Genomic DNA, 10,000 nt, shown 5'->3' with positions numbered 1-10,000 from the left:
GAGCTCATCCACACCGTCTGTGTGTGTGTGTGTGTGTAGGTATATTTTTTATCAATGAGTGAAGTTTTTTTTTCTCTTAGAGATGGTGTTCCCATTTTTTCCATTCACTTGGGAGGAGGCTTTCCAGACCAATGAATTACCTTGAATATGGTCTAAGCGGATTTGCACTTTCCAAACTTTCCATTTTAGGCTTCCATGGTGCAGAGCGACTAACTTGAGGCCTAACCCATCACGAGAAATGTCCTTAAATATTGTCCTACCTCTTGAGTCCCGTTTAATAAGATTAAATTCACGTGATGTGTATATTAAGCCTTTTAAAAATGGCAATGCTTGTGTGTGATCACGTGGGGGACAGCAGTCATAAATGCTAAACGCTATGGAGATAAATGTGGGACAAAGATGATTCAATAGAGCCGCCGTGTAACATTAACAGGGCTCATTCCTACTGTACTGCATTGCTGTATAGGGACTGTGTGTGTGTGTGTGTGTGTGTGTGTGTGTGTGTGTGTGTGTGTGTGTGTGTGTGTGTGTGTGTGTGTGTGTGTGTGTGTGTGTGTGTGTGTGTGTGTGTGTGTGTGTGTGTGTGTGTGAATGGAGGGAGTGTGAAAGAACGAGCGGAGGAGGAGTGGGACCTCTCCATCACTCCCACTGTGACCTTCCAAAGAGTCACGCTGTTATAGAGCACAGAACTAATGCCTCAATATATTATCTGAATATGCTGCATTATCGTTATGCTTTCCCACACCCCTCTCGCTATCGCTCCCGCAGTCTTTTTTCACTCACATATACACACACACTCGGAAAACACAATGCATAGATACACACACACACACACAGATGCAGGAGTGTTTCCCCTCCGTGCAATATTTGGCTATGAAATGTTTGCGCACTGCAGGTCAGAGATAGAGAAACAGAATTACTCTTTCTCTCTCTCTCTCTCTCCCTCCCTACCTCTCTCGCTCCCTCTCTCTGTTGGGTAATGTGTGTGCGAAGACGAGCGGGGTGTGTGTGTGTGTGTGTAGTCACTTCAGGAGATAACGGATAGACTTCCTGGACAAGAGCAAGGTCAACACGCGGGCGCCGTTGGCCCGACACTCACTAATCCGGGGCGCACAATGCAAGACAATCTGGCACACAATAGAGGGTGAAGAGAGGAGAGGGGAGGACTGGGTGGAGATAAGAGCCAAATGTCACGCCATTATTTTGCAGTGCGGGGGAAATGGCTGCGGAGAGAGAGAGAGAGAGAGCGGTCAAACTCTATGGCTTACTCGTTACTCATTGATGGAACATACACGTCTGAGAATATTGACCGGTGCCATTCATATTGCAGTATATACCACAGTTGACCCGCTCTGATGATGTCTCTAACATCAGTGGCTCTGACCTGGACTGCGGTGGTGGTTGTTGTTGTTGTTGTTGATGTAGTTTTTTTTTATGAGATCACTGCTGAAGACTTTTGTGGTCACAGTGATTGATGATCCCCAGGTAATAGCACTGGTCTGAAGTAGATGGAGGTCCTTGACTGTGAGGTGCACCGTATACTAAAGTCTTTGTGTGTGTGTGTGTGTGTGTGTGTGTGTGTGTGTGTGTCTCTCAGCAGGGCAGGATCGCAGCGAGGCGGCTCTCATCAGGCGTTTTAAGGGCGATGGCGTCCGCTACAAGGCCAAGCTCATCGGCCTGGACGAGGTCACTGCCGCCCGGGGAGACAAACTCTGCCAGGACTCCATGATGAAGCTCAAGGTGAGGACAAGTCTCTCTCGCTCTCTCTCTCTCTCTCTCTCTCTCTCTCTCTCTCTCTCTCTCTCTCTCTCTCTTTCTCTCTCTCTGTTTGAATGATTAATTATTCACTTGCTCTTTTCATTTAACTTAAAGCTTGCTCCACATTGCGCGTTTGTTGTGAGAAACGACTGACCTGGGATGATTCTAACGGCCAATAATGAATTATGTGACGGGACATGGCAAAAATCTTGGCAGTAGGATACATATCGCGATACAGGCGTCACGCTACGATATATTGCGATATATTGGGATACTAAGCAAGGTGATATATTGCACTTTTCTTTCCAAAATAGTCTATTTAAAACAAATAGTGTGTTTCTATAGCCTGGAAATCCAGACCCTGATATCTTGAACGATAGAGGGTCTGGCCACGATCAATAGTAATTTCCAACTCTCAAGGGGCGGCTCCTACTCGTGCATTTCAAATGCCACTGCACGCAGTTGGATAGCACTACAACCAATCAGAGCGATGCACAAGGCGACGTAAGCCCCTTTCGTTTAGCGAACAGCTGTTAAACTGTTAAATTAAACTTTTGCCGTTGTCGGTCGGCAAAATAGAACTTCCACTTACTTGCTAATGAAAGATTTGAGTGCCGTCTTCCAAATCGTTAAGGGTCGAGTCCAAAGCAGTCTCAAACTCACACAACATATCCGCAGCCATATTTGATGTTTACTATCACGGCTTCGACGTCGCATGCACGTCACTGTCGTCATCCGGTTACGTCCTCCCCAGAGCACCATATAAAGGGCTCTGGCGCGCCCATATTGGATAGAACCAATTGAAACCACCAGCCAGATTTCTGGCTTTCTTGATAAAGCTTCAACGGAGCGTGTCCAGACCAACACGCGCAGCAAATTTAATTTGCCAGCGCCTGGTGGCAGGTCTGGGAATGCCAGGCTAGTGTTTCTATGCATTCAGACTCAGAACAGTTGGACCTGCATTTGTATTTCACAGTTATCACATCCTACCTCATAGTACTACTTTTTGTGCAATCTGAACAGAGAAATGAACATCTGCCTCAATCAGTAAAAAACTCAAAATGCCGTAATGCGCACAGGGAGGATAAGATAACCATTAAGAAATTAAATTTGCATGGATCCAATCCAACTTACAGACTTACTTAATCAAATGGCTGAAAGCCTGCTGCCAACCAGCCGTCAGATGAATACAACACAAAACAACGGTCAAAAACCCCACTGTCACCATGTAAACTATTCAGAAAATTGCAATACAGCGCTTTAAAGAATCAATACAGTATAATTTCATTAAGTATCACATCATTTTAATGGATCCATATTTTCTTACACCCCTGCTGCCTACAACCTCAGTATGTACCACGACCCACAAAAACCACCGAAAGTCAAAAGCCAACAAAGTTTTCAGTCCATAAATAGCACTTCATGCATATTCTGCCGTTTAACTTGTGAATATGCATGTTTTTATACATCACAGCTTCCCCTGCGCCTGTACGCGTGTGTACGTGCACGACCTTATAGTTCGTATAATTTCTTCTATGCAAATGTCCAGAGGAGAAGGGAGGAAGAGGATAGATTTGAAAAAAAACAAAAAAACCAAGGAGGTTATAATTTATAGGCAGGATGTTGATGGGCGCAGGAGGAAGTGAGAAGGTTAGCCATATGGATGAGAAGGGGACCGAGGTGCGTGTCTCATTTGCAAGGACAGGGACGATTAAGAGGCAGAGGTAGACAGATGGGGCAGTATATACTCTTAATAGATGTATTTATGCATTCATAAATAGTGCCTGATTGAACCAAATGTTTTACTGTAGCACGCACATACATTTAAATACACATCTAAACAAGGTTATTACACTACAAGACGTCCCAGTGTTTTCCTGCAGTCGAAAAAACACCCAGCATTGTGCTTCTTCTTCTTCTTCCAAAACCAACGTGAAAGAGTTTGAAAACCAAGGCCCTTATTCATTATTAATGTCCTGTAACACCAAGGAGGCAACAACCACATTCGGCGAGAGATCATTTAACGCGATAAAATGACATCTGCGTTTTGTTTGTGTAGTGAAGACTCCATCCAGCCGAGGAGAGGGGTGAGGAGAGGACAGACAGCTCATTGATCAAGCAGCTTCCCTCCCTCCTCCTCATTTATTCGGACAGCAAATCCATCACCTCTTTTTCTTCTGATCTCTCCACCTTCTTCTTTCATTACGGCTCCTCCCCCTCTCCTAGCTCCACTCCTCTCTGCTTCTCTCATCTCTTTGCTTGTTTTTTTTTAATACTTCTTGTGACTCACGTATGGAAAGCAGGCGATATAAGATATAAGATGCACTATATCGTTCTAATAATACTGTGTGTTTTATATCATATTATAGTATTATAACTATTTCAATTCAACCTTTAACCTTTACCTACATGATCAACTTTCAGTCCGTATTGGCTTCCTACATTTCCCACAATGCCTTTCACTTGCCTATGATATGACATTAAGGGTTTTCGCATTTAGCTAGAATGATACTGGATGTGGGATATATCTTTTTTTTTCACCCCTAAACCTTCCAATGTCTGTAACAATTCAAAAGTCGTGAAAGAACCAGGAGAAGGAAGGCCTTTTAACAGTCATATGAACAAGGCTGTACATTATTTACGACTTCCTTTTATGTGCCGTAGTCTTTTCTTGTTTTGTTTACCAACCAGATATTGTGTGTGCATTAATATTCATTAAGTCATGTTCCAGCGATGATTATTAATATTAATCAGCAACGTGCCGCTGCATTGCCTTATATGGACTATTGGAGCTACAGTAAAGCAGAAAAGGGGCCTCCATCTTCTTCTGTGACTCTTAACTGACTTATTCTAAGTATTTTGGTCTACAGTCTTTTGGATATGAAAGGGGCATCCCCTCTAACATGTCTGTCTCGTCCTGTTTGCCGTCTTCAGGGTGTAGCCGCTGCAGCGCGCTCTAAAGGAGAACACAAGCTGAAGGTGTTTCTGACCGTTTCCTTTGGAGGGATCAAGATCTACGATGAGAAGTCAGGGGTAAGCTGGCAAGCAAAAGTGTGTGTGTGTGTGTGTGTGTGTGTGTGTGTGTGTGTGTGTGTGTGTGTGTGTGTGTGTGTGTGTGCGTGTGGCAGCATTTCTTTGTGTGTGTGTGTTTTTGTGCGTGCGAGTGTGTGTGTGCGTTTCCTCTGTTAATGAGGCATCTCCATGCGAGGGAGGGGGGCCCCTGGGGAAATCAGGAGGCCCTAATTGAAACCCCGAGAACAAGGCCTGAGTAGATGAGAGAACATGGCTATCCCATTGTCTGCCTCTCAGCAAACAGCAACAACGCTGGTTCTGTATTGTGCTCCAGGATTAGGGCTTCTTCACATCTGACATGGCCGCTGTTCTGGTTGAGCGACTGTAAACACTGATATCGTCCCTCCCTCTGTCAGTCAGTTTGGCAGCCATTATGCTTTTTCTCACTCTCCAACTTGAACAGCCATAAAGAGTTTATGTCTTGGTTCCACTGATGTAGAGACGTATCAACGACTAAAGAGACTTATGACTATAGGCCCGGTCATGGACGGAGCAGGCACTGTGAATTCAGCTGTGAGTGTATATACGCACGCTGCTCAAGGGCAAGAGTGCATGGCCAACGGAGCGGCGTCATTCCCTCTTTTACATTTCTTACTCAAGGCTCCTCTCTTGACAGGTGTTGTCCAGGTTAGATTCCCCCAGCTGGCCGTTGCCTGTCACAGTATCCTTGAGCGAGAAATGAAAAGGCCTGTCCAGTCCCCGAGATACTTAGCCCTCCGGTTTGAAGGACGGCCTCGCTAAATGGGCCATATCGCCGCCATTTGTGACACATTACTGGGAGATTTGTGTACAGTTAAGGGTGAGACAGTGCAGGTGAATAGAGTAGAAAAATGAACTTAGAAATAGCTTCATGGAGATTCAGTCATAAGATACTCACTGTTGTCCACTTGAATGCAAATTGTTGACCAGGTAGTTGGTGTAGTGCTTATTTCACTTTTGTATAAGCTGTGTGATCAGATTATGAATGGCTTGGACTGGAGATGAAGCCTGCTGCTCTGCACCTTGGCTTTAGACGCTGACGTCGTAAGTCCGAGATTTACACCTCCACAGGAGCTGGATGTCAGTGGGTGTGTGTGTGTGTGTGTGTGTGTGTGTGCATGCATGTGTATGTGTGTGTGTGTTGTGCACCCAGCAGTAATTCACTGGTGCAGGGGTATTAGACAGGCAGGAGGACACAGTGACCAGTGGCCTCCCACACTGCAGCCATATTGCTTGCAGCCAAACTCATCCCTCACCAGTCCAATCCCTCATCCTTCTCCTTTTTACAACCCTCATCTTTCTTCCTCTCATGTCCCCCCTTCACCTACGCCTTAAAACTCTCCACACTAAGAGATAGAGGGATGAAGAGAAAAGCACCAGAGATGGACAGAGTGGTAGAAACAAGAGGGGAAGGACAAGAAGGAGAGACTGAGAGGAATCAAGGTAGTGAAATGCCTAATTCCAATTTAGCAGCACAGTTCGGTTCGGCAAAGCACGGTTCGGCATGGCACAGTAACCCTAGGCCTGGCTTGCGTTTCCACTGCCGACAGCACCCTTACGTGGTAGGCGGGGTTAAACCGGACGGAGATAGAGGCGGTCAGAGTATATACAGTCTATGGATCAGAGCCGCTGGCTGCTACGTAACTATGGTGACATCGTAGCAGCGGGACAGTGTAGCTCCACCCTTCTGGGACCCTTTTGGGACGGCTTGGTACCCCAATGAAAGGGTGACAAAAAAAAGGTGGGGCTAGGCTTTCTTGGTTTTGGTACCCTTTCAAGTTTTGACAGTGGAAACGCAAATAATTGTGTGCTGAGTGGCACCGCACCGCACTGCACAGTGGGAACCAGGCTAAAGAGGCAGATGGAATGCGAATGGGAGGGAGAGACAGAGACAGACTGAGACAGAGTGAGAGGGACATGCAGCGAATCATTGAGCATATGTCAAAGTAAAGCTCTCTGTAGGGAGACCTTGTCCTCTGTCTCTGCACATTAATATTAACTATAGAGATATGCTGTCCTTACTATCAGTCCTTCAACCACTTCTAATGGCAAGGGAGGGAGGGATGGAGAGAGAGAGAATGACTCTGCTGAGGTTCAGGGATCTTGACAGTCTCATTCCCCTCCTGTGCATCAGTCAGCCAGATGGGCGGATGGATGGATGTATGGGTGAGCGAATGGGATGGATGGCCCCTCTCTCGGAGGAGGGAAGGTCGTGCAGGATGGAGGGATGTGGCGCTGGAGACGGAGGTAAAGAAGAGGGGGACACATTAATCTAGCTGAGGGCATGGCCAGCACGTCCGTTTCTATGTCAGCCTCTCTTTCAAGACGCACACACACACACACACACACACACACACACGCACACACACACACACGCACACACACACACACGTACACATATATGCACATGGAGAAACGTATGCGCTCTTTTTTTTCCGTCCCCCTCAAAGGATGAAATCAGAAAGATCAGATTAGTCCAGTTCAGCCGGCAGAAAGGACAGAGTGAAAAAGCACAAAGTGGAAAAAAAAGACCCCAGAGCAAAGTATTTATTTGTTGGCGAGACACAGAGGCTGCTGCAGCGAGGCAAACAAGACAGAGACAAAGATTCACTGTGGGTCCTATCAGATGTATTGCACCTTTGGGTTGACCAGCCTCGTTTGCCACTGAGCAGCACAGATCAGTTCAGACTGCAGTGTGTAGCTCCACCCCCGCTTGGTAACCTAAAAGGGTTTGTTTATTTTGGTACTCTTTCCCACTTTTGAAAGTGGAAACACAAACAAACTGAACCGTACCGCTCGATGCAAACAAGGCTATTGTGAGTCGGAAGCATAGATAGTAAATAATATGGATGTAGCATCCGGGTTGACCTCAGTTATTCACACGGCATCCAATAATCCTGGTTTGTGCGCGTCGCCATTTTGTGAGGGGGAGGGAGATAGCTGACGTATACCTCCGAGGCAAAGTGAGGGACAACGGGCAGAGAGCTGTCACTCAAGAGCTCGCGCCAATACATTTTAACCTCCGATAAAATCAAAATTAGCGTGGTCCGAAAAAATTCACCAGTGTTGTCATGGAGATATGACCTAAACATACAGACTAAAATGGTTTTGTGGACCAGGCTGTAAATAGGTTTAATAAGACTTTGAAAACGGCCTGTCTAACAAGTGAGTCAAAGAAAAATGTCTCAGTCTTGGTACCACCCGCCTAGTGGCACTTCCGGTTACTACAGTTGTGGTCACTTCCTTATTGGATGCTGGTAAAAATCGCTGAGGGTTGGGGCTTGGTCGGAAGGAGTGGAGAGAAGAATGAAATGGGTTGGAGATGAACTGATGGTTAAATGGGATTTGATATGAGTGTAGAGCCGGGCGGGAAGTGAGATTCGGAGTGAGGCCAGGTGTGAAAAGAAAGCAGGGAAGCAGACGAACAAGTTTCTTTTTGGGGTGGTGGTGGATACAAGCATTTTAACAGTAGACATATCTCCTATACACAGCAGGCACAGGGCTTGTTCTCAATGTGAAGTATTTCTCATAACTCATAACATTCTCACATAACCTTCGAGTTCCATTATTACATAAGCATACAACGATTCAAGGTAAAGTCTGGGAGAAAACATTCTGTGCTTTGGTGGATCAGATTTGACTAACAGGAGGCTGACAACCCGAGTCACATATTGCTAAAGCCTGATTGGTACAGAGAGATTTGAAGGGCCTTGAATAACTTCATTACGTGTAGTTTCATGTCTTTTAATTTGCTGTCAAACTCTTGATTGCCCCTGTAAAGCACTTTGAATGGCCTTGTGCCTGAATTGTGCTATATAAATAAACTTGCCTCGCCTTGCCTTGCCTTAATTATCAAACCTGATTTATAAACACAGTCGGCTGATGTGCAGGTGTCTGTGTGTTCTCCTTATGAGTAGCCACAGCAGTGCTACCTCCTGCATAGCGCTAATTAAACCTTGATGCTATAACAGCTAATCTCAGTGCTGTCCAACTGGCTGGAGATGCCCCCCGATGATGGAGGGAGGGAGAGGTGAAGAGCAGGGAGGGCAGACAGAGAGAGAGAGAGAGAGAGAGAGAGAGAGAGAGAGAGAGTATCCTGCTGCTTCTCCTCCTCCCTCCACACTCCCAGCGTAACGGGGGGATATCTTGGTTCAGTGGGCCCACATTGCTGAAGGGCACGCTGCCTACGGTCCCTGGGAGACTGAGACACTGTGTGAGGCTGTGAGAGAGAGACTAGTGGTGCATATCAGCCATGCTGGAGAGGAGAGAGACAGAGAGAGAGGAGAAAGAGAGAGAGAGTACAGTCAGGTATCGACGTGTGCACCCACCTGTTTTTGCAAACAATCCAACAATCCACTTTTCCCCAGAGGATGTTGCATATGTGCATTTATTTAAGCAACGTTAGATAGTCTGATAGTTGATGCTGTCAGCAATGGCCTGACTCCTGGGATTTAGTCTCACTGTCCCTGTCCAAACTTTAGCAAGAATTGTGCAACGGAAGAAACAGCCGTGAGTCACACAGCCGTGTGTGTCTCATAGATAAGAGATCTAAGGAGAGGGAATGGAATTTGCTCAGCAGCTATAGTGTTCACAGCATGGAGTGGAGTGGAGGGAAAACCACAGCGAGGGCTTGAGACGTTCCAATTCATATAGGAGAACAAGGTTATTCTGCTCCTTATCTCATGCTGCTGTGTAAGTCCAAGATCATTCCATGGAATTTAGTTAACATTTCACACAAGTGTTATTTATGCCCATGACGTGGGGCAATATTTCACATTAAATGTCATAAGTTCAGATTGGAAAGCTCCTCCACACAGCACATATGAAAGACCAGGCACAGCCCTACATGGAAACAGTCTTCCTGTGTTTACCTTACCTTATTTCCAAACTGGAATTGGGGTTGATTGAAATGGGTCTGACTGGGCCTCTGAAAAAGATGCACTTGGAACATTTTCAGCACTTTGTCAAATCTGTTCATGAAGAAATTGTCGAGGAAAGGCTGCACCTGACAGAAGCGACTGACTGCGCGTGTATGTAAATCATTGCTGCTTGCCGCCAAGACGAAGAAGAGCAATTGAATTTGTGCAGTCTTCTCATTGTCTGCTCTCTTTGAATCAGAGTCGCTCTTTGTCACCTCACCACCCACCCACAGATAATTCAATAACCTTTGCAAATGAGCTGTGTGTGTGTG

General features: G+C 46.0%; 1 protein-coding gene across 2 annotated transcripts in view; it reads left to right on the top strand.

The window, feature by feature from the left end:
• Positions 1–10,000, top strand: part of dab1a (DAB adaptor protein 1a) — a gene marked incomplete at both ends in the record, with an annotated part of 56,836 nt that overhangs the window by 14,520 nt on the left and 32,316 nt on the right. For both annotated transcript variants that reach the window (XM_080032492.1, XM_080032493.1), the window contains 2 exons: positions 1,601–1,740; positions 4,693–4,791. In XM_080032492.1, the coding sequence (XP_079888618.1) occupies positions 1,601–1,740; positions 4,693–4,791 (239 nt within the window). The remainder of the gene's footprint in view (positions 1–1,600; positions 1,741–4,692; positions 4,792–10,000) is intronic.

Source organism: Ammodytes marinus, assembly GCF_949987685.1.
Source record: "Ammodytes marinus genome assembly, chromosome: 8".
In the NCBI taxonomy this organism is placed as follows: Eukaryota; Metazoa; Chordata; class Actinopteri; order Uranoscopiformes; family Ammodytidae; genus Ammodytes; species Ammodytes marinus.
Note: the sequence above shows the minus strand (reverse complement) of the source record. Positions and strands in the feature narration are given on the sequence as shown.